Source organism: Branchiostoma lanceolatum, chromosome 5, assembly GCF_035083965.1.
Source record: "Branchiostoma lanceolatum isolate klBraLanc5 chromosome 5, klBraLanc5.hap2, whole genome shotgun sequence".
In the NCBI taxonomy this organism is placed as follows: domain Eukaryota; kingdom Metazoa; phylum Chordata; class Leptocardii; order Amphioxiformes; family Branchiostomatidae; genus Branchiostoma; species Branchiostoma lanceolatum.
In genome coordinates, this window is record NC_089726.1 from 19,625,983 (window position 1) to 19,651,028 (window position 25,046).

The window sequence follows — 25,046 nt, forward strand, 5'->3', positions numbered from 1 at the left end:
AAATATAAACTACCACAGTAATGAAAATTTTTCAATATACTATTTACATGTATGTGTACGCACTCTCACACAAGCGCCGTATTGAACGAATCAAAACAATTCAAACAAAGAATCCTTCACACAGACACATATTCAAAGTGACGTAATGTTGATAAATACGCGATCTCAATAAATAATAACATTGAGTTATATGTTACACACATATATATATATATTCACCACAACCACCATTTCAGAAACACCCTATTCTCAACGTATTTTAGATAGATGCTAATCAACTATATATTCTTTTAGAAATCATTTCTTTCGACATACCGTCTTCACAATATACACGACCTCTCCGTTTTTCAGCAATCCTATTTCAGTGACAGAATTCACCTTTATTCTTTGACTTATAAATACTTTTTCTTGTTATTTTATAATCACCCAAACGCCATTTATTATAGTCCTGGATATACCCTTGTCAGGCGTTGAAAGTGGTTAATAGGTCGCTCCATATAAGGCAACATGACGTCACATTATTACATGACGACGCAAAGTTTAGAGTCCTCGCTGCCCCGCCGGCTGCTGCCTCTGGAAGATGACGTCACTGATATGGAGTCGCAGTCACACACGCAAATGATGACGTCATCATCCACCACATCAGCTCCGCCATTTTGAATTGGTCGCACCTAATGAAATTAAAAAGAAATGTTCTGTTGTGCAAATATTATGCAAATCTACTGTGAGCGCACACAGTTAACCAGTAACGAAACACCAATACTGGACGCAAATACTTACTCTTTTCTTTATTCACGAACCCGGTAACTTAGTCTATGTGACATAACCTGTCACTATTGACCGCAACGGTCCCTTTCCCACTGAAGGGTTGATCAGTACGAGGATGAATCGCTAGGAGCGTGATTAGATAAGGCTAACCGGTAACCCAGAAAGTGGAAAATTCTATCCCACCTTTCTTCGTCGTACAGGTTTTATTTACAAGTTTAAAACACTCGCAAATTAAGTAAAAGACATGAAAGATTCGCTAAATAGCAGGTACTCAACTGGATAAATTTTGAAATAGTCAGACGTTTCGACCATGTACAGCATCCGCTGTCTTTCGTCAGGTATCATATTACCTGGATGTCTAATCTTCATCAACACATAAAAGATTCTCAGCTTGAAATGAATCAATCTTGGTATAAATCATTCTGAAACAAGTTCTAAGTTGTGACGGGGGCGCCACAAACTTTCTGCAACTCATGATCCACTGCTCACCGAGTCACGTGTCTCATTTGCATAATGTGTCGTCATCTCAGCGGTGGATTGTCCATTCCTTGCACGTGCTTGACAAAGACTGGTACGTTGTACAGTCGAAAATTTGGGTTTAGTCCATTTTTTGTGTGTTGGCAATTACAGTTAAAGATTGTTTCACACATTAAAGATTCGTTTCAAGCTTACCACAGCCTGTGGTCTGCCGTCCTCCGTGTCCGTCTTGGGGAGGTTACAGAACTGGCAGGGCTCGGTCTGCTGGGCCGCCGCGCTGGCCAGGGTCTGACGCAACCTCTCCTTCCAGTTGTCGTCTGAAATGAGAGAACGTAATGTATCCTTGGTCTGATTTTATCTTATTTTATTAGAATTGCAACAGTGCAATACACGTGGGGCACAGGCCCTGGTGTCGTGACCCACACACATAATATACCCGTTTTTTTATACTTGGGTGGAATGAGGAAAGTCATGTAAAGTGCCTTTTCCCCAAGGGCACAAGATCGGTGGCGTCAGGGGATTCGAACCGGGACCGCTAGGTTCTGGGCCGAAAACCCTGCCGTTACGCCACACCACCCCCTCATCATTGGTCAAATATCATCTCTGGGTCGGATACAACTTTTAATTAAGAAAAAAATAACTATGATGCATAAAGTGAGACTTTGAGGTTTTGTCGTTCGCCATTAATTATGAAATGCCACTGGTGTGTATATCTAACATGAGAATGCCATAAAATCATAAATAGTATTTTGTAATTAGCAACGCCGATTAATAACTTTTTCCTTTGCATGCTGAAAATACGGAAATCTTTGGGTTATGCTTGGTGTAAGGCTAATCGTTGCTATGACAACATAGACTGGACCGGACACAGTACGCATGCGTACCATTACGCGTTGCCATGGAAACGTGACGTCGTTTATCCGTCCCGCGCTACCCATAACTCCGTGATCCGCAATAAGGACACTATGATGGAGACTTCGTGTACAAGTTTACAACTTTGTTAATGACGAAACCTGACATCTCAAGTAAAGCTGACCTGAATCAGAAATGGATATGAGTTTCCGATATACGATTTTGATTTGTTTTCTTATATGTTTTCATGTAACATATGTTTTTAGTTATGTATACTTTTGATTACTTGTGTAACTTATGCCTCAGCAATCTTCTGTTACTTATGTTGCAATTTTGTCATAAGTTTATTTTCTTTGTTATACTGATGATCTTACTGTTCTGTAGTCTGGGCCCCATTGAAAGTCAATTTGTCAAACTTGAATGGGCCACACACCTGTCTGAAAAATCAATGAATAAATTAACTGAAATAAAACCTCGACACTTGAACGCACCTGTTGCACGTGGCGTGACGACCACTTGAGACGTCTCGCTCGCCCCACTCTCACTGGACCCTCGGGCGGATTTGACCCGGAAGTAGTAGGCTGTGTCCGGAAGCAAACCTTTGACCTTGCACTTGGTGAGTTTGCAAGGTCTCGTCGAGGCCTTCCACTGCTGTTCTCCAGACTTGCGCACCTCCACGTAGTACCCGTCGATGCCGTCCTGTAGCTGTTGGACCGGTGAAGTTCTGCTGAGAGGCGGCCACTGGAGCTCCGTCTCCGCCTCACTCACGTTAAAGGCCTCGGGCTGACCAGGCAACGGGAGGGAATCTGTTCAAACACAATGCAGAGAATAGTAATGAACAAAACGTCTCCCTCGAATTGGTGCCGCTGGAGAAGACGGATGCCCAAAGTGTGTGGGTCTCAGATTCGCAACCTGTTATCCACCTTTAACAAATCCACGCGAAGGCTACCGTGCCACCCCTTCTCACTCCGATGTAGGAATTGACACGGTCACCATACTCGATTTGAATATCTGTATTTGTATCTGTACTATGTATCTGTACTATGTATCTGTACTATGTATCTGAATACGAATAAAGCTTATACGAGTGGTTGCCATAGATAGAGATAGAATGAACAAAATACGCCTAATGTTCAATCTTTTCTGAATGAAACTAAAATATTTCAATAACATATCTCTTATATCCTACCGGTTTTCAACTTGGAATGATAAAGTTACCTGTTTATAATTCACATATTTCATATGAATTTTGATTACCTACGGTATATCTTGTACTCTTTTCTTATTTTTTTGGCTTTGCTTTCAGTATTTGTTTGTTTGTATTCCTGTATCTGTTTGATTGTATTTTGTTTATATCCTTTGTTTCGATGACAACACTAACATAAGGCACCAGCTTGAGTATGTCGTCTTCAAGTAGTGTATTCAAATGTCATTTAATGAATAGAAGTAATACGTATGGAACCAAATGAATGAACATGAATTTAGCATAGTAGGAATGCTAAGTTGATGCTTTTAATGGTCTTGTTGTCTTGTTTTGAAATTTGGATGGCTTGCGCACTCCTAGGAAGGGATTGCAGTTACGCGCATATGAGATAATCCTTTGATCACATATTCAAGTATTCTTCGGACACGTTCGAAATTCAAACTCAGCCAGTAACTTCCAGGTTTATCCATCCAACATGGCGGACATTGCTTACGTCATAATCACGTGAGTGCAAACATAACCTGTAAACGATAGAACCATCCGCCATTTTGATTCCGCCATCTTGTATTTTCCTCCGATACAAATAGCCAGCATCCAGTGCACCATGGCGGCGGTACTGTGGGGCAAATAGATTGTACCTTTTCTGTTATTGTCGTCAATTTGTTATTTTCTGATCTGTCAACCTGTTGTTTTCTTAATTCCCTGCGCTGTATCAAATTAAACGTGCAACCATGCAGAATGGAGGTACTATACATATCAACCAGGCCTGCTATGTCCGAAGATAATTGGAAGTGTAAAATTTTGGTCTCAGACCGCAGTTTGCTTGCTTTTCTTAGGTATTACGGAGCCGATACTAGTCCCCACTGGACTCATACACTACTTAGTACCACAGACAGAGATGTATAAGTTAAGACTAGTGTTAATCATGTATGATATCAACTTAGGAACCTTTAAATTTCTTTTATCTCAACATAAACACAACAATGTGCTTTTATCTCAACGTTGATATAATTGCAATGCGCTGTGAAAAAAACAGTCTCTTTTGACCCGGTATTTGCTACGATAATGCATATCTTGATCAAAGGCTTGTGTTGATTACATGTTTGGTTTGACAACGTTTTGTGTTTCATCCCGGGAAAATATTTGGTCGAAGAATGCTTCTGTTCTTTCCCAATAACGGAGACTTAATCAAGTCAGAACCACAAGCTGCGTGATTGGGTGACATTAGAGCGTTGCTGCGCATGCGCCACTGCGGAGAACACGGCTGCTTTCTGTGCTGCCCTGGTCCTGAGATACGAACGGTAACACTTTTGTAAAACCATTTGATTGTTGATGTTTCCTTTGGTAAGAGAAATGTGGTAATATAGCCTTGTGTTGTAGCCCATTGCTATCAACCGTAGGGTGTGTTTACGTTCTATCATGGCGAAATATCTGATGGCAAAAGTCTCGTTGTTGCTGCTTATGAAGCTGCTAGTGTCTGGTGTGGATGCCGGTAGCTGGCAGGGCTGCCGTGAGGTGTCCGTGGCAAAGTGTGGTGTAGGCGACGGTAGAGATGGTCATGAGTACCGGTATGACATTGGAGCGTACCGGTACAAGTGGACCAAATACCCGAATGACGCAACCAGCTACAAAGGCCCCTTTCAAATGGTTTCTTTGAGCCAGGCGTTCCACTCCTGTCAGGTCTGCTCAAATGAAACAAGGCCTACCCAGGGGGGTCCCCCTCAGAAACCCTTTCCACCGGCCAGGACCAACATTATGATTGTTGACAACAACGTCGGTAAGTTTGGCTCTGAAAAGGCAGAAGTCATCTCTCAGATCCCATGTGGTAGCGATTGCAGGCTGTGGTTTGTGGGTTGTAACCTAACGGCAATAGAGGTAGGGGCGTTTGCTAAGTTGCCACAGGTCTCTACCCTGGTCATCTGGCGGAGCAATGTCCAGACTCTGAAGAATGGCACGTTTGCTGGGATGGAAGGCCTCGAACATCTGCTGCTGCTGGAGAACAACCTGACGCTCCTGGAGGTGAAATTTATCAACATGTATTTCTTAGATATGATATTAAATTTGGAATTCTTCAAATCGAACTTCGTTTGCCATCGTTTTTAATGTTGTATCACATATCGGTCTGCTGCAGGATGGCTGCTTTGATGGGTTGTCCACCTTGTCCTACCTCATCCTTGTGGACAACCAAATCCTGACGCTGTCACCTGGTATGTTCCGGGGAGTGCAGCTACGGTGGTTTGACGTAAGTGCCAATCGCTTCTCTAACGTAGCACCCGGGACCTTGCAAGCGATCAAGGCCGTAGAATTTGTCCGCGCTGTTGAGAACAAACTGCGTGCGATCGGCGCGGGGATGTTCCACGGTCTTGCGCGGCTGCGATTCCTGGTCCTGGAGGGTAACAGAATCTCCCACATTGCTGTGGGCGCGTTCCACTCAAACACGCAAATGCGCGCCCTACATCTGGCCAGAAACAGGCTGACCTTCCTGTCTGGTGATTGGTTCAAATCGTCATTTCCTGACACGCTCTTCGTGCGCGGGAATGGCATTGCCGCCATTTTGTTGGAAGGGAGGGTGGTTAGGTGGTGGAAGCGCACGATGCTGGATAATCCACCGCGCTGTACTTGTGCGAATGATTGGCTGTACGAACATGGGGGGAAAGGCTACCCAAAGTTCAAGCAACGTTTCGTGTCTGCACTAAACGTGGCCTCGGCAAAAAGCTGCCCCGCCTCGGCGCTGATGCGAGACCTCCCCGGCCCAGTCTATCCCAGCGGCACACTGCCCTGCCCGCCACCACTGGTGGAGATCTTGAATGTCGAACGCAATGCTGAGTACAAATACACAGCCGTTGGCAGCGTGTATTGGGAGGAATTACCCCAAGTGTCTTGGACCTTCCCTGACAACTCACAACACTCAGTCAACATAACGTACGACACAAACACGACCACACACGCCAGTCTCCCGACAGGCAACCTAACCGTGAGAGTGGTGACCGACCTAAAGGCTGAGGGCTGGGTGAAATGCAAGGGGCCAGATAACATGTTGGGTGAATCTAGAAATCACAGCTTGTGCACATGTTCAAACTACATGGGGAAGTCCAGCTTCACCCTTTGGCTTGATACCACCGAGCCCTTGTCCTTTGGGAACACCACGTGCACCGCTTCTTCGAAAACTGGCTCCTACACTGCCATCTTTATGGCGAGCGAGCGTACATGCTCAGGTATAACAACACTGCATGCAACAGAGCTCTCACTCATAAACACGACATCATCCACAACCGGCATCAGCACCACACCGTTGTCCACCGGCATCAGCACTACACCGTTGCCTAGCGACATCAACACCACACCACTGTCCACACGCGCGAGCAATGGTGATGGCTATGTAGATCTAACGTGGTACATCGTGTGTGCAGCTATAGGTCTGGTGTCGCCAGTAGCTGTGGTAGGGGCTTGTGGATGTGTCATGTGCATCAGGCGTAGGCTGAGGCGCAATCCCCCAGATAACAATGCAGGCCCAACCCGCAATGGCAATCAGATAGCTGCCTGTTCCAGATGGCCACATGAGGATGAATCAGGTATGTCAGGGATCAGTCCGTACGCTGAGGGTCGCTTCGAGGATCACGACAGCTTGAGCGATTCAGACTCAGGCATCAGTCCTTACGCTGAGGGTGGTTTCCAAGACCACCCCAATTTGCGCAGGGTGGGGTCTTCTCAATCCGAAGTCGCCCCGTACGGACTGGCGAAGCTTAGCGCAGCGTACGCTGGCCGCGCCCGCGCGCACACACACCCCGTGCCGTCCCGCCCGTACGGCACTGAGCGCCCTCGTCAGACACCAAACAGGGGAGGGGTCGTCGTGGCTGCCTATGGCCCGAATGATCGCAATGGTAGTAAGCCCGGCCAAAACTGCTACCGGCACCCATCCATTCTCCCCAACCCGGGCGCCACTCAGTCCTCTGCCTACCGGCAGAATGCCACCACCGCTCAGCGTACACACAAGGCACTCTACTACAACTCCCCTGCCCTGGCCACTGACCAAGAGCGTTCCCTGTCCAACACGTATGACCAGCATGACCCTAGCGAGGTAGTCTGCAACTCCACAGAGTCCCCTGTGGCCAATAGCTACGACCCTGCAACCTCGCCCAATAGTGAGACAGGTACCCAGTCCGTCATCTATGATGAAAACCATCGTGGCGGGCGCACCACCGGTCGGGGAAGCAGTTACGCCTGCCCCTCCCCTGCGATCGGTTCTGACGGGTCCCCTGCGGTTACCTACTGCCAGAATGACCGTAGGGTGGCAATAAATGACACCCAAGAGTTCCCCGAGACAAACAGCTATGAACTGGCGTCCTCTGACGAAATTGGTCAGTGAGTAAAGAAAGAAGGAATCATATCAATGAACGACATTTTTTCTTGCTTGCCGACATTTCTTTAGTGGGCATTTTGGTTACCCCCCTCTCTAAAAATTGGTTAAAACTATGTTACGTCACAATCAATATATTGCAATCAAATTCCGTACAAAGATGAGGAAAAACCGACCTCAACAAATGGGATAATACACAAATTCTATGTTTTGAACAACATAAGAAGGAACAGAAAGATGCAAACATATTGTAGCAAGTTGAACAAAAATTACAATGCCTGATTATATTCTATTTTGCACAGAATTAAAGCGGAAATGAAGAGTATGGGCTGAAAAATTCTGATTCTTTTTTTTGTATAACTTGGACTGTAAAATATCTCAAGACCGACCAATTGCAATATCCTTTCGGAAAGATGCAAATAAAAAAGAACATATCCGAATTACTGGCAAAGTCGAATTTGATTATAAGGTTGTCCCAGTCCATATGTCCACTTCACTATCTCTAAAATTCATGATACACACGACTGGCATCGATTAATTCACACTTAAAAGCTTTGGTTCTTCTATGTGTTTTCTTTCTTGTCCTTTTTTAATTTCTTTCCTTTCTTTTATTGTCACCTCCGTGTACGAGGGTATTGTTTTCGGCGTGGCTGCTTGTCTGTCTGCCTGTGTTTGACAGATATTAGCATATGCTATATATAGGCACGCCTCACTAAAGAGTGACATGAGGTGATGGGAAAAGATCAGGGTTGTAGGAGTAAGAGAAGGTGGAGTTAAGAGTTTGTTATTGTTGAGTAAAGTCTCCTAGCTTCAAATCAAACACATTCATGCAATTTATTGTCTGTCATTGTGAAATGTACCTTCAGGTTGTGTTAGCTAATGCTCTGTCAATCATGTCTAAACCTTTGCTTCAAGAACTTTTGAACGATTTAGAACAAGTTTTTGGCGTGATAGAACAAGTCATGGAGCCTATGGTATATACTACAGCCTCCTAGTAATTCTGGCTACTAAGATAACATTTTGACGTCGACCAAAATTGTACACACCCCTGTTAATCATGTTGGAACCAAATATGGCCTAGATGCTGTTCTGTGCTACGGAGGTAGTTTTCGTAAGGACGGCATCTAGGCTATAGCAATTACTAAGTGTACAATGAACATCTTATTCCAAAGACTTCTTCTAACATTTGTAATTTTACTATTATAGACTTTTGATTATAGAAACCACGAAGGAGGGTATAACTGGGGTTTTGCTGTATCAATTAATTAAGTTTTTCTGGTACTTGTGTAAAAAAATTTGCTGCAACATGCCTATTCATAAAGGCCAAAAAAGGGATTTCTGCAAAAATACACTGAATTGTGCAGGGCAATATGGAGACCAATATGGTCTATACGAGTCCAATTCCCCATGTCCCTATAGTAGTATTTCAAAATATCAAAGAAAAAGAAACTACATATCACTTACAACAAATAGTTTACAACTGACATTTTCGATCCAGGCACGTACAAATATGCTCCTGCCTGGTTCAACCATAAGCAATTGTGAAAGACATACAACTGAAAGAAATTGTAAATAATTTATCATCAACATAAAAACAAGACAATAATGGCGGTGCCAATCCCTTTGTAAAATATCGTCTGTAATATGATACTATATTGATAATTGTTAGATCATAACAATCTATGTTCCATGCCGAATATTTTATAGCAGAATGAAAAGAAATCGATGAAATTCCACAGGTATATACGTATGTACAATAGTAGTAAGCATGGATAGTATTTTGTTGGAAGAATGTATCAGCAATAATGTCAACAGCCGAAATATATTTTTGTTTATCTTTTTTCCGGCTGATTCAGATGGTTTACGCTATAAAGCGACTTCATTTAAAATCAAGAAGGGCAAAACCCTACACATGTAATACCTGAGTGCACAACTGATTTGTATTCTGAAAACAAAATAATTATCTGCAAATAATATTGTAAACAAGATGACTGTTCATGCATGTTGCCAGATACATGATTTGAAATTATGCAAGTTTCAGGTGAATTGGTTCTTTCTTCTTTCACCTTTGACACCGCATGAGGTGTACTAGTACCTACTTATCAAAGTTGTTCTTATAACGGATTCTTTGTAACAATAAAATCTGTAAGGATGGTATATAATATGTACATTTCCCACAGGACTGGGTAGACGAAAGAGAGTACCTTGAAAATAATCTGGTCTTTAAACTAGTTAACAATGAACGATTTGCTGTGAAACAAAAATGTATGTTGATCCAGTTTAGCCACCTGAAGTTCAGGCTGTACAGCTATTATTCCACTGGTCATAACGAAAAGAACTGTACGCAATACTGTATGTAAAGGACTAAAGGTACTGGGGATATTCCATTGCTATTTGTGATTTACAATGAACAGTAGACCATGGTTAATCATACGATTGTGGGGACTGCAACCCTTTCCAAAATCATGCAAGGATCTGCCCGGGATTCGAACACGCAACCTTGTGATCCAGAGGCATGCTTCACGGTGGCTATCTGCTGGGTGTATCCTTGTGTGCTGTGGCAACTGATCTAAGCCGTGAAGTTGCCCATTCAAGTTGAATGGGCTGTGGTTAACCAAGTATGATAAACGCATATTTTGTAACAATCGATGTTATGGTCATCACCAGCAGTCTTTGCTTAGAGCCCGACCACATTCGGTGTACGACCATCGTATGAACGCAAACCGAGGACATTCTTGGGGTGCCCTGCATATGTCGTGTAAAATTCATCTGGCTTGTTACAGAAAAGCCGCCTTAGATCCTAGTAGGAGGCTCTGTCACAACCTGATTGAAAATTCTTCGACAGGAAAATCGACCAACGGTGAATGTAACAGCACCGTAACTGCTTGTAAACACGCCGTAGCAACAAATCTGTATATATGACACTGTTAGTACAGTCATCATTACGCATGTGTAGACATTTGTATCATCACAGGGTGTGTCTTCAGCGCACGAAAACCAACTATTCTGTGGACATTTTGATATACAGTTCCATAACCTATGCATCGACTACATATACAAGGCAATGCGAGCCAGTGCTGTTATTAAAGAAAATGTAGCGCACTTGATGCTATTTGTATGACCGATGCACAGTGTGAAATTTAGCACAGGCAAATTTAGTTGGGAGGACTTTGGATCATTTATATACTGAGAATAATTGTATTCAGTGGCACTATGAGATACAAAAAAAAGGAAAGGCAGCAGAAGCAAAACGTTTCGCATGCACAAGACTCAATAACTGTTCACTGTAATATCATTGATATTGTGTGATGCTGCCATGTGGAGGCATAAGTGAATTGTGTAAAGATTTGATGTTGAATAACTCAAAAGCAATCTTGCAAATACTTTCAGTCTTTGAAATATCAGACGTGTTGTGAAAGACTGTGATATGGTAGATCGAATCAAGATATCATGTTAAGGTAGAAATTAGCAAGATGTATCAAGATTTATGTTAATAATCACTAATGCAAAATATTATGTTCTAATAGAATATGAAATGTTTTTTTGGATGATAGCTCATCTTCGACTGATATTGGCACCACCATACATTATGTATGACTAAAACCAAGATGCTTTGATGTTTAAGTTTAGAGAGTTCGAATAAAACGTTTGAATTTGTAACCATTCAGCTTCTGACTGTTCTGTGGCATTCTGGATGGTACGTTTGGAGGTATGATGTGTGGTTTCCCCCCTATCAATCAATCACTCAATAAATCAATCTTCTAGCAGCTCTCCCATTGGTCAGTCCCCTACGAAGGCACCCAATCAGCCCCTGACAGTGTGTCATTGTGTAACATAGGCTATTTGGTCCTCCTCCTACACTTAGAATTACAAATCTCATGGTTCTAAAGATTGGCCATGAGTAGAAAATACCCTATTTGCAATGGTACCGCTCACAGAACAATTCTGGCCCATACTATAATAATAATGAATATTAATAATAAATAGACGGTCCTTTCTTTCTTCTGTAATCACACAAGCGAGAAAAAACCCAATAGAATTCCATTAATAGAATAATGTAGGGGCAACACATCATGCCCAGTGCCCACATTCGGAACAAGAGATAGACTATATATGTATCGATGAAAATATACACAAACGTAACATATTTCAAACACCGTGTAAGCAATGAGGCTAAAATCTGAACCGATGTTGCCATGTTAAAATTAACATCAGTTTGACTGACAGGCACAGACCAAGGAGGCTCTATATAAAACCTCCTTGCACAGACTAATAATGCATTGGCGGAAATTGTTTTATAAGAAAAAACGTAAAAGGTGTTTGCTAATCATATAGATTTGATTAGCCTTTTGGTGTCCGGACATGTTTGGGTGGCTTTCATCTTTTTCTCTGCGATAATGAGGAAGACTAGTACTTTGAAGTGCTTTATAATACTGCTACACGATGGACCTACAAGATAGGCTTTGTTGGGCATTCACGGTGTTAAGCCAAAATTCTGCCCCTGCCAACTATTTGCCCGAACACTGCTTGGGGGTTTCCCGTATACCTGAGGTGAGAGAAGTGCGTCACACTCGTGGGGCGTGGTCATTTTCAAGCAGAACTCTGAGTGGATTTTGGGAGGAGGGGTCGGGCTGTAAAGGCTAAACCTAAACCCAAACCCAAACCGACCCTAACCGTAAACCTAGCCCTAATCCTTAGCCTGAACCATAACCCTAGCCCCTACCCTAAAGCCCCCCTCTCATTGGACCCGCGGCACGCTGGCGGCGTCGCTGCGTCCGATCGAATTGACAAAGCACTCAACGAATTTCACCGACAAATAACGAATCTTTGTGTGTTTTGTTGTCTTTTTGGTCATACTTGTAGTTTTGAATGATATTCCCATTGTAAAGTCAAGATTAACACAAATCCAGTTTTAGGACGCCGCGACGCGCGCCGCGGGTCCAGTGAGAGAGGGGGGGGGGCTTAACCCTGACTCCACGCACGCACACAACCCCACGGAGCGAAAAGATGGCGGAGCAGAAATATGACTCCACATCAGTCACTAGCTGTTTCTTCTCAACGACAACGCCGGATGTCGGGATGAACAAAGGCATATATCTATCACTGAATGCAATGTCTAAACAGGTTTGAGCTAAAGATAAATTTACGTATACATGTACGCGGTTTACATCTTTCAAGGGACTGATGCATTGTTTCTACATCCATGTATTGTTTTCGGTGTGTCTCTTTGTGTGGCAGGGTGACTGGGAGTGAAGGCCAAAATGTCAGAGTTGCGGCCTGGTGGTAACAAGAAGTACAGTTCAAAGTTGATAGAATTAGTCATTCATATACTCTGACAGACACCCCGGGTCATGGGGTCAATGGAAGAAGCTAATGATTAATGGGGAGGTACTGTTTTAGTTTGTTTGTGTTTTCGCAGATATGTGTTTTACACATGCAAGTCTCGTTCACCGTCGAGTGGTAGGAAGTGATCAATGGACACATATGCAATGTAAATCAAAACCTTATTTGCATTATGAATCAATTACAATCAAAAACAAAAAATGCGATCATATTTCACGGAGGAATGAGATCTTCGAAATCTCCGTTTTCATTGTCTTCTGATTGGAGTTTGAACTAAAGTTAAGTATTTGTGCTACATATACTTCAGGTTTGCTATGTTAACGATCACGGGGTCTTTTCATGAATATGAATTGGTATTGAATTTTTCTTTTTGTTTGAGTTGAACGTGTGATAGTTGTGTGTAACTTGTTAAAATAGAGAGAACGCTAGCGACCCCAAAAGCACCCCTCCCAATGAAATTCTATGGCTACCCTGCGACGTCACAAAATCAAGATGGAAGCCACCACATACCAATGGATCCAATAAAGGTTTTGCTACGCAAACCTGTAACTAGTCAGCCTACTCACCATCCTGAGTTCTTGGGGAATTGCCGGTCCTGTCCCCTCCAGCAAATGTCTCCAAGTCGTCGGAGTTCCGTCTCTTACGTCCTAGCGTGCGCACGGCGTCGGACATCTCTGACGGTTCACTTTCCTTCGGTCCCTTCATTGCCTGCACTCTAAAGTAGTACAGAGTCCCCGGTTCTAGTCCGATGACCCGGCACTTGGTACCTTTCACACCCTTTGCCTGTGACTTCCATTGGTGCGTGCCCTCCTCTAGGATCTCGACGTCATATCCGGTGATGTCGTCATACCTACTGTCACTTCCGTCGGCCAGGGCGGGCCATCGGAGTTTGGTCTCTCTTTCGTCGACGTCGTAGGCAGAGGGTTTGCCAGGGGGACGAACAATATCTGTACAAACGAAATAATAACAGTTAGCCCATGATCTATATGTGTAAACTGAGCTAGTACTGTACTCAGTAGAGCTTATGATATGGATTATATAGACCAAAATAGAATTATTGGCTGCAAAACTTGGCTGCAATTATGTATATATTATAGGTCTCCAGAATGCAGAATGATGACAGGCATTTCTGATGTACCCAAACGAAATCAGACGTTTTCTCTTTTCATCTTACGAAAAAGTAGCTAGCAAAAGTCTCACTCAAAACAAAACCCGCCATTGCTAGACGTTAAGCCCCCCTCTCACTGGACCCACGGCACGCTAGCGGCGTCGCTGCGGCCGATCAAATTGACAAAGCAGTCATGTCAACGAATTTCATCGACAAAAAAACTTTTAAAGCTTTGCGTGTTTTGTTGTCTTTTAAGTCATACATGTACGTTTTGAATGATATTCCCATTACAAAGTCAAGGGTAACACAGCTTAGGACGCAGCGACGCCGCCAGCGTGCCGCGGGTCCAGTGAGAGGGGGGGGGGCTTCAGAGAGGTGCTCATACCTTCCACTGGTGTCCGCACGTCCGTTCTCGTTCCGGGAGTCACCACGACGTCAGAGACCTCCGAGTGCGTGCTCTCCGCGGACCCCTTCATCGCCTGGATCCTGAAAAAGTATCGTCTCCCCGGCTCCAACCCGACGACCCGGCACTTCGGCTTCTTGATGCCCTTGGCGGCGGAATGCCATTGGTAGCTACCATCCTCCCTCATCTCTACGTCATATCCGGTGATGCCGTCATTTCTGGTGTCGCTTCCGTCGGCGAGGGCGGGCCAGCGGAGTTTGGTCTGCGTCTCCTCCGTGTCCCAAGCCTCGGGCTTCCCGGTTGGCGGAATGCCTGTAATGGGAAAATGTGATAAGGACAATGAATACGTGAAGATGATAACCCCCTTCACATAATATCTTTTAATGGTGATTTTAAGACTTTTAAAACTTCTGATATGACAAGATTGCATTCGGAAAGACGTTGGCAATAGGACAAAAGTGCAATGACAAAGTCAAAGTATTTAGACACTGTACAGGACACACCAACAGGGGCGGCGGACGGTATAGACTTTTTGGCACCTTTGACCTATTGCTGACGTCACGTGTCCATAAGGCATTAGGTCACTTGACCTGGGTGATTGGTCATTTGAACTGACGAAGAATGCATGCAATATGGAACAAAGGTGTAGCTCTTTATTTGCTATCGCTATTGCTTTATTCAAATATTCTAACCTCCTTGCTTTATTTGAAACATTGCTCTATCAGCCCTTTGACTTTGAACAAATTAAGAGCACTCACACTCACAAAATAATGCCGAAAACTACTCACTGTCGTCTTCTCCGTCCCTGATTTCCTTGACCGGTGTGAGTGTGATGCCGTTGTCAGTCGGGAACCCTCTTTCCGTGGTGGCCACAACAAGCGACTCTTCCCCGAAGTCACTTACTCCGGAAGTCGTATTCGCCCTGACCCGGAAGTAGTAATTCGACGCCGGCTGCAGCCCCACGATCTTGCACTTGTTCTTCTGGACGCCGTTGGCGGCCGGCTGCCATTCGCTCCAGCTCTCTTCCTTCATCTCTACGTCATATCCGGTCAGGTCGTCGTCCCGGGTGTAAGTCGTGTCGCCGGCCAGGGCAGACCATTGTAGCTTGGCTTCGGTCGTCGTGACGTCCCAGGCCTCAGGTTTACCGGGCGGAGGAACTAGAAATGAAACAAATACGTAGAATGTACTCCAACATGGCGCGCAAAAATGACGTCATACTAAAAGCATGACGTCACTGCCAGCATGCATTCCGGTTGGTTGAACCTGAAAGAGTCAGACCTGCAAATCTGCATGTGTATAATGCCTTACTTATGTCACGACTAACTGACTGTAATTATATCTCCCAATTTCAAATTTACCTGGCAACTTCTAGGGTTAACCACCCAACATGGCGGACAATACTTACGTCATAGTCAAATATGACGTCATAGTGCAAACACTCCATACGTTAGAGATAACCTCATAATTAAAACGGCTCATTTCTAACATACCTTAAACAAAGGTAGCTCTGTATATAAACAACAGAATGAGCAGCTATTGGAGCCATGCAATGTGAAGCACAAGCATGCATCTGTGATGTCAGAGTGCTGTTTTGTACAGTCGGTAAACAAAGTAGACGCACGGTAAGGTAGGTGTCATCTCCGAATAAACCTCTTGCTAATTATAGCAACCATTTTGAACTTCCCAGGGCCGTGCACCAAAACGAGGCTGCAGTTGGTGCCCCCACTTAGAAGCCTGTACAGCAGTATAGATATGCCTGGGTAATACCTTTGATGGCAACGTTTGCTCCTTTAAGGTGAAATACCGAAGGTGGCATACTTGTACTGTAATACAGACTTATTTTTAATCATAAGTAGGGGGCCTCATTTTGGAGCATGGCCCCGGGAAATTCAAAATGGCCGCTGTAATTGGCAAGAGGCCAGGTATTAATGAACACTAAGTGTTTGGTAGTTGAAAGTGCAGTGAATCTACTAGAACGTGGCAAAAGGTGCGACATTGACAAAGATGAGATTCAGTTGCACAAGATTTGGTGGTTACATCTAAACAGTAACTAGTTATCACATATGATACCAAGATACGATTTTTTTCTATGTAAAATCATGAATGATGACAGGTATTGAGTGGCTGAACAAATATACGTAGTATTAAACAAAAACAACAGTAGTAGAGCTTTCTCTGCTTTAAGAGAAACTTGTGGAGGGGCCAGTTGCGCAATAACTTAGTTGTCTTGGCTTCAGTCACCAGTGGAGCTTGTCTCAGCTTGCCCAATTGTATACGTACTTGGTCTAGATAGTTGTATTTGTTGAGGGCATATTGGAATTGAAGACAGATTGGTTAAAGGACCAAAACTGTTGTCCTAGTCGTCACAAGTCTGTCCGCAAAAAAAAAGCTAAAACACGATACGTCACGTGACACATGAGATGCATTATAATATTCTTACGCACGATGAATAGATTCCATTGTTGCATTGTCATATAAAACGACAAGCATTAGTAGAGTTTCACTGCTGGTTCGCGGCATGCCATGTTACCTAGCGACGGAGTCGTGATGACTTCAGATGGTCGCCCTGGATGGCTTTTCCCGTCAGCCTTCACGGCTATGACCCGGAAGCGATACTGCGTCGCCGGCTTCAACCCCCGAAGCCTGCATTTCGACTTCACACACCGTGACGCCGACAGTGCCCATTCCTTTGCGTCGCCTTCTTGCTTCTCGATTTGGTACCCGGTGATTTGGTCGTTCCTTTCCTCAGTACAGTTCCACAGAGGAGTCCAGCGCAACTTGAGAGTCACAGCTTCGACATCCCAGGCGAACGGCATGCCGGGAGGTTCGATGTGTTGATTGACAGGCGGTTCGTCCGAAGCCCCGCCCACTAGGACGTCGTTGTCCAGGGTAGTGATTATCACTTGTGGCACTTGCTTGTCCTCTTCAAGTTTTCAATTTTTTTAATGGGACAAACAGACCAGTCCATGGCCAAAGGTAAGCTTTTAACCCAAGTTAAAAAAAGGTCTTTGTTTTCAGACTAGAATAGCATAGCATTTTCGTCAGCACAGGCATTTGGAGACGAGATTTGTAAAGTTTGAATCACTCTTCTTGCATCAACATTACAAGAGAAAGTTGGCTGCATAGCCGGTTACTAGTATCTTACGTTGAAAATATACTACTTAATTAAACGACACGAAAATAACTGAGTTGTCTGAGTTTTCTAAGACGGAAGAGACCAAGGGAATAGTAAAGTGGAGTGCAGGTGTGGAAAGTGCTATGACATGCAATAGACCTCTTGCCAATTACAGCGGCCATTTTGAATTTCCCGGGACCGTGCACCAAAACGAGGCTGCAGTTGGTGCCCCCACTTATAAGCCTATATAATAGTATAGGTATGCCACCTTTGATGGCAACTTTCGCTCCTCTAAGGTGAAATACAAAATGTGGCATACTTATACTGTAATACAGGCTTATAAGTAGGGAGCACCAATTGCAACCTCGTTTTGGTGCATGGTCCCAGGAAATTCAAAATGGCCGCTGTAATTGGCAAGAGGTCTATTCAGATATAATTGTTACTATAACATGCAAATCTTTTTTACAACTATTACGAACTATATTCCTACCAGTGTCTGTCCGTTGCCCGGGGGTGATGACGACATTGGACGGTTCGCTGTGTTCGCTCTCCTCGTCCCCTCTCATGGCCTGCACCCTGAAGTAGGGGGGGGGGGCATTAATTCCAACTTTGTAAAATACGCATTTCAAAAGATGGATATGGTCTATCTAAGCACAAAAATCACAAAGTCACCAAATTTGGGCAATCATTGGAGTCTAACCCCCCTGTACATACCCCTTGAAGTTTGTACATGTTGTAATGGGACAAGTCCATTATTGCAATGGGGGCGATTTTGGAATACCTATCTCTGTGTTGAGAATAGATTTGGGGTTCAGACATTTACATGAATGTCTTCTTACCTTAAAATACTTGTATTTTAAGGCATTACGTATGTTTGCCAGCATACCTTTATACTTGTTTAGAACATAGTCATGGTACAAACTTCAGGGGGTATGTACAGGGGGTTAATATTTAAAAAAATTAAAAAATTTTTACATTTTCATATTCAGATATAGATAGACCGTCTCCATATTTCTAGGAGCGTATATCAGCAAAAACTGCACTTTTGCGAAAGAGTACCTCCCCTTACCTGAAGTAGTAGTGTCTCCCGGGCTCCAGACCTAGCACCTTACACTTGTTCTTCTTCACGCCTTTGGCTGCCTCGTTCCACTTGGAGCTTCCCTCTTCTCTCATCTCGACGTCATATCCGGTGATGTCGTCATACCTGACGTCACTTCCGTCCGCCAGGGCGGGCCAGCGGAGCTTAGTCCGGGTTTCTTCCACGTCCCATGCTTCCGGTTTCCCGGTCGGTGGGATGCCATCTATTTGAAAAGTAGACGCCAAAATATGTTAATCAAACTGAATATGAGCGCTTGTTTATTACTGGTTGATATCGAGTCCAAGTGACCACAATGCTATCTACTTGTGGCATGCTTATATATCTACGAATATTAATTTCACCGAGGAGGAGAACATCTCCCCACCGAAGATGACTTGACACTGCTTTATATTGGGGACGCCATTGTTTAGCTTATACCGCTCCCGTGCTCTTACCGCTCTCGTGCTCAAATCACGCGCGCTCGCGGAAGGTTAAGCTCCCGCGAGAGCAGATCCAAAATGGCGCCGGAGTTTGGAAAGGGGAGTCTATTCAGGAAGACATTTGGTAATGTGTTTATGAAAATGAATTGAAAATAATCATAAATGGGAGAGGAGGTCTTCAAAGATATAATCGACGTACCTGGTATTGTGACGACATCTGATTCCTCTCCTGGTTCGCTGGCAAGGTCATTTTTCAAAGCCCTGACCCGGAACCATAACTTCTTATCCGGTCCAGCAATGCCCTTCAGCTTACACTTGGTGTCCTCCACACTCTTGGCCACGCACTGCCATTGGTCGGATCCCTCCTGCCTCATCTCGACGTCATATCCGGTGACGCCGTCGTCTCTGTCGTCCCTTCCGTTCTCGTGCGCGTGCCACCAAAGCTTCATCTCGTTGGTCTGGACATCGTAGGCTTCTGGCTTGCCGGGTGGGTCTATCATATCTGCCAAGGCACCAAAGACAAAAATAAAGTTGGGTCGTGTGGCGTAACGGCAGGGTTTTGGGCCCAGAACCCAGCGGTCCCGGGTTCGAATCCCCTTTTTAGACCACGATGCGCACACTCACCGAAACGAGGCTGCAGTTGGTGCTCCCCACTTATAAGCCTGTATAATAATAATAAGTTTATTGCAAATTCATGCCCGAAGGCTAAATGCAAATAACATACATAAAAGAACAGTGTACAAAATAGGTATAAAAGCTGCTTATCTAAATTATACAAATGTAATTGTCTATAACTAGGGAAGGGTAATAGTATAGGTATGCTACCTTCGATGGCAACTTTCGCTCCTCTAAGGGGAAATTCCAAAGGTGGCATGCGTATACTGTAATGCAGGCTTATAAGTAGGGAGCACCAACTGCAGCCTCGTTTTGGTGCATGGTCCCAGGAAATTCAAAATGGCCCCTGTAATTGGCAAGAGGTCAATTGGACAATGCGACAAGAATAATACGGGAAAATCAAACGTACCACCACGGGTTTCCACGACGTCCGATTCTTCTCCAGGTTCACTCTGGCCGATGTCCGAGATCGCGCGTGCGCGGAACCGGTACCGCGTCCCCGGGTTCAGCCCCTTGATCTTACACTTGTACCCCTTCACTCCCTTTGCGGCATCCCTCCACCCGTCCGGCTCGTCCTCTTCCCTCATCTCCACCTCGTACTCGGTGATGCCGTCGTCTCGCCGGTAGCTCCCGTCGGGAAGCACCGGCCACTTCAGCTTGGTCTCCGTCTTCTCCACGTCCCAGGCCACGGGTTTACCGGGAGGGTCGATGGACTCTGCCAACGTCATAATTAATAAGCATGGTCACCAATCACAGGGGAAAGATTGTAATGAAATTAATTGGCATCGATCAAAAACCTACAGATTGGCCAATAAGAGCGCGAGCTTTCAACACACGACTGTGCAAACGACATAATCATGCTCATGATAACCAATCACAGGGGAAAGATTGTAATGAAATTAATTGGCATCGATCAAAAACCTGCACGTGGGGTTTCAACACACGACTGTGGATATTAGGCGCAACCTCCGTTTAGACTGGTTGATAAGCAAGTACACGGTTCCAAGTGCGCATACGCAGTCGTGATGTATTGTTAGTGTAAGGACCTTTCTTTATATTCATGCCACCTTAATCTTTGACTTTAGACCACAATGCACATGCTCACGTGGAACTGTGAACTTGCTAATTTGAACAAAATCGTCGAGTTTCGAAGGGTAGGTGGAGCATGAGAATAGTTTTATAGTACATTGTAGCAGGCGTCCTTTCGCTCCTAAGATCAAGAAAGGTATTCTCCTTACTTCTTGTGGCGGGAGTTTCTATGACGTCAGACTCCTTCCCCGGTTCGCTCTCCTCCCCGTCGTCCGTTCCTGCCCTGACCCGGAAGTAGTACTTGGTCGCAGGCTGCAGTCCCGTTATCTTACACTTGGTGTCATCCACACCCTTGGCGGCATCGTGCCACTCCTCCGCGCCGTCTTCCCTCATCTCTACCTCGTATCGGGTGACGTTATCGTCGCGGTACTTGCTGCCGTCCTCCAGGGCGGGCCAGCTCAGCTTGGTCTCGGTCTCCTCAGTGTCGTAGGCCTCGGGTTTGCCCGGAGGTGTTATGGACTCTGTGAACGGAAGAAAACGTCGTATTTAATTTTTTTTTTTTTTTTTAAATTTCTATTGGTCAGAAATTACCCACAATGGCAGCCTTTTTAGTGCTGAATTGATGCAGGGCTTACAGGTTTCGCATAATACACAACATATGCATATTCTATCCACACTTGCATTTTGTGGAACTGTCGCAAGGGTCTGGGCGGCTGCCATTCGGCGCCACCAGGTGACCTCAATACGACCTTCCGCAACCGAAGTCAGGTACCCATTTACACCTGGGTGGAGTGAGGAAAGTCGTGTAAAGTGCCTTTCCCAAGGGCACAAGATCGGTGACATGACAAGTAGGATTCGAACCCGGGACCACTTTGTTCTGAGCTGAACGCTTTGCCGTTGCGGCACACGACCTCGCTGTTCTTATTTACGGCTTTGGAGAGGACCGTATAGGAAGTCATATTCCGGATAACGGAAATGTGGGTAACGCAAGAGACATTTACACATTACCACGACAATGCATGTGTTGCGCATGCGTATTGTGTCCGTTTTCATGATTTAGCTTGCCCCCCTGCATTCTATGATTACCCACAGTTCTCCCATTTTCCCCAGCATGCGGAAGGATCTGCTGTATGGGATGTAGAGCGACTGCATTCATAAGATCTTTCTGTATCCCAAGCAATGTACATAGAGATATAGATGTCCCCTTTCACAGGTTACGTCTTTTCAGCAGAAAAAGTATTTTCCAAGCAGAGGAGTGGGTCCGGCTGTTTTTGACGTGTTTTGGGGCGTTTTTGTCGGGCTTTTTATTTTTCTCGTTTTCTTTTTAAATGTGGTTTGGCATTAAAAAAAAGAAACAAAATAGAAAGCCTGACAAGAACTCCTAAAAACAAGTCAAAAACCAGCCGGACACACTCTGCTTGGAGGGTACAGAAAAAGTACTTTGTCCATAAAATCTCGTGTCCCTAGACTTTTTTTTGGCGAAAGCAACCGTATCATATCAACAATTCAAGTTTGATTCCTTACTCTTGATGATTGGCGTTTCCACGAGGTCAGAGACCTCGCCCGGGTCGCTCCTCAGCTCTTTCCCGATGGCTGTGACCCGGAAGCGATAATTGGTTCCGCCGGATAAACCAATCAGTTTGCACTTGTTGTCGTTGACGGAGGTCACCACAGTCTTCCAGTCGTCCTTGCCGTCTTCTGTCATCTCGACATCATACGCGATGACGCCGTCATCTCTGTTGTCACTTCCGTCCGGCAGGGCGGGCCAGCGGAGCTTCGTCTCCTCCTCTTCGACGTCCCACGCTTCGGGTTTACCAGGTGGTGCGGCTGTAAACAACAACAACAACAACAACAACAAAAATGTCATCTCAGTTGTATTGCATTAAGCCACCCTCTCACTGGACCCGCGGCACGCTTGCGGCGTCGCTGCGGCCGATCAAACTGACAAAGCACTCAACGAATTTCATCGACAAAAAATGAATATTTTTAAGTTTTGTGTGTTTTGTTGTCTTTTTGGTCATACTTGTACGTTTTGAATGATATTCCCATCATAAAGTCAAGGGTAACACAAATCCAGTTTAGGACGCAGCGGCGCCGCCAGCGTGCCGCGGGTCCAGTGAGAGGGAGACTTTTCACACCAGCTTTGCTAGGAGAATCCTGATGGCGACTGCTCCATTTACATTCGACGAACGTCACTCTGTGACGTATCTAAAACCATGGATTGTTACTTTTTATTAAATGACACTTAATTGCAGGACTTGAAGACGACATACTCAAGCTGGTGGCTTATGTTAGTGTCGTCATCGAAACAAAGGATATAAACAAAATACAATCAAACAGATACAGGCAAACAAACAAACAAACACTGAGAGCAAAGCCAAAAATAAGAAAATAATATAAGATACACCGTAGGTAAGCAAAATTCATATGAAATATGTGAATTATAAACAGGTAACTTTATCATTCCATGTTGAAAACCGGTAGGATATATAAGAGATATGTAATTTCATGCTGCCTGAGAGACCGTGTAGTGTCTTGTTACACTTCCAAATAAATAAATAAATTAAGAAATGATTGAACATTAAGTAATATTTTGGTGTTTTCAGAATTGGAAAGAAAAGGACTGTTGATAGCTAATCTGTATCTGTATCTGTATAGCCGGTATAACCGCCCATCGGCGTAACACACCAGCTTCGCAGGCACGCGGCGAGGCAGCAGCTGGTTATGTTACACTGTGCGGCCTGTCACACCTAACTTTTGCACATCTGACTGCAATCGTTCTTTGAAGCTATTAAGTGAAGGTGTTCTTACAGCATCTGATGACAACGAGTTCCATTCTACTATGGTTCTCGGGAAATACGAATTTTTGAACACACCAATCCTTGGTTTATAACTCTGGTACTTAAAGGCTAAAGCTAATGCAATGTTGAAGGAGCCTCTCCGTATCCGATGTCATTTTTGTTTAAATTCTACACTGCATTCCTAATAAATGATAGCTTTTGAACACTTCTTCCAAACGCTGCGAACTCACGTTTCTGTGATCGGGTGATGACAAGGTCCGACTCTTCGCTCGGCTCGCTCTCGTTGTCCTCCGTCTCAGCCCTCGCCCTGAAGCGGTACTTCGTGCCCGGCTTCAGCCCCACCACTCTACACTTCGTCTTCTTCACTCCTTTGGCTGCTGACTGCCACTCGTCTTCTCCCTCTTCCCTCATCTCGACGTCATATCCGGTGATGTCGTCATCCCTGACGTCACTTCCGTTGGCCAGGGCGGGCCACCACAGTTTGGTTTGTGTCTCTTCGGTGTCCCAGGCAGCAGGTTTGCCAGGTGGGGGAACATCCCTCCCTGTAACGTGTAAAGACTGTCAATACCTTTCGATAGAGACGTCGTTGTGCTCGATGCATTCATTTACCATAAGGAAAGACCGTTACATGTACACAACGTGAGGTTGCTTTCTACCAGAACCATAATGCTGTAATAGGTACAGAGGTTTCAGTGGGCCGTTCCAGTCGAACACCATAAGCCCCGCCCCCTGTTCTTTTTCGAACTCCTCGGTCAAAAACAGCCCTTCACAGACAAAAACGGCCGCATCCGCTTGGCTGTCGATAATACAGACTGACTTCTGTTGAGCTTTGTTTGGCTCCGAAACCCTTTCAGAGCACCAAAGAAAAATGCTATGCCTTCTTTGTAGACGGCTGTATTCACCGAGTAGGATTGAAAAGAACAGGGGGATCTATATGTTCGATATGGTGTTTGACTGGAAGGATCCATTGGGATTGTGATCGTAACGATATCTTACCTTTCTTTCCTGGAGTGATGACGACATCGGATGGTGGTCCAGGCTCGCTCTCCCCAAGTTCAGTGACGGCTTGAGCACGGAAGTAGTAGCGGTTACCCGGATGTAATCCCATAACGAGGCACTTGTTTCTCTTCACGCCCTTCGCGGTAGAGACCCAATCCTCTTCCTCCTCTTTTCTCATCTCGACGTCATATCCGGTTGTGTCGTTCCTCTCGTCCCCACCGTCGATGAAAACAGGCCACTGCAGCTTGCACTGCTCCTCTTGTACGTCCCATGCTACTGGCTTACCCGGAGGAGGAATCCCTGAAATAAATACACACGGAACATCAATAGATGCTATACCCTTTCAAGGCCAACAACGGATAAACTCATTAAACAGTCTGCTTCTCAAATAACCCTACTGGGGTTTCTGTTTGTATTTGCCATTTAACGGGCACATTTAACTAAAAATGTTCCCCTC

At 44.8% G+C, this 25,046-nt stretch overlaps 1 protein-coding gene across 1 annotated transcript in view; it reads right to left on the reverse strand.

Moving 5' to 3' along the window:
* Positions 1-131: 131 nt before the first annotated feature.
* Positions 132-25,046, reverse strand: part of LOC136435927 (twitchin-like) — a 45,947-nt gene continuing 21,032 nt past the window's right edge. The window contains exons 17-31 of the mRNA XM_066429636.1: positions 24,587-24,889; positions 23,821-24,132; positions 22,314-22,616; positions 20,999-21,310; positions 20,166-20,475; positions 19,971-19,993; positions 19,345-19,647; positions 18,697-18,928; positions 18,118-18,203; positions 15,301-15,669; positions 14,495-14,824; positions 13,568-13,948; positions 2,589-2,903; positions 1,441-1,562; positions 132-671 (exon numbers count right to left, since the gene is read on the reverse strand). Coding sequence (XP_066285733.1) covers positions 522-671; positions 1,441-1,562; positions 2,589-2,903; positions 13,568-13,948; positions 14,495-14,824; positions 15,301-15,669; positions 18,118-18,203; positions 18,697-18,928; positions 19,345-19,647; positions 19,971-19,993; positions 20,166-20,475; positions 20,999-21,310; positions 22,314-22,616; positions 23,821-24,132; positions 24,587-24,889 — 3,851 coding nt within the window. The 3' untranslated portion in view covers positions 132-521. The remainder of the gene's footprint in view (positions 672-1,440; positions 1,563-2,588; positions 2,904-13,567; positions 13,949-14,494; positions 14,825-15,300; positions 15,670-18,117; positions 18,204-18,696; positions 18,929-19,344; positions 19,648-19,970; positions 19,994-20,165; positions 20,476-20,998; positions 21,311-22,313; positions 22,617-23,820; positions 24,133-24,586; positions 24,890-25,046) is intronic.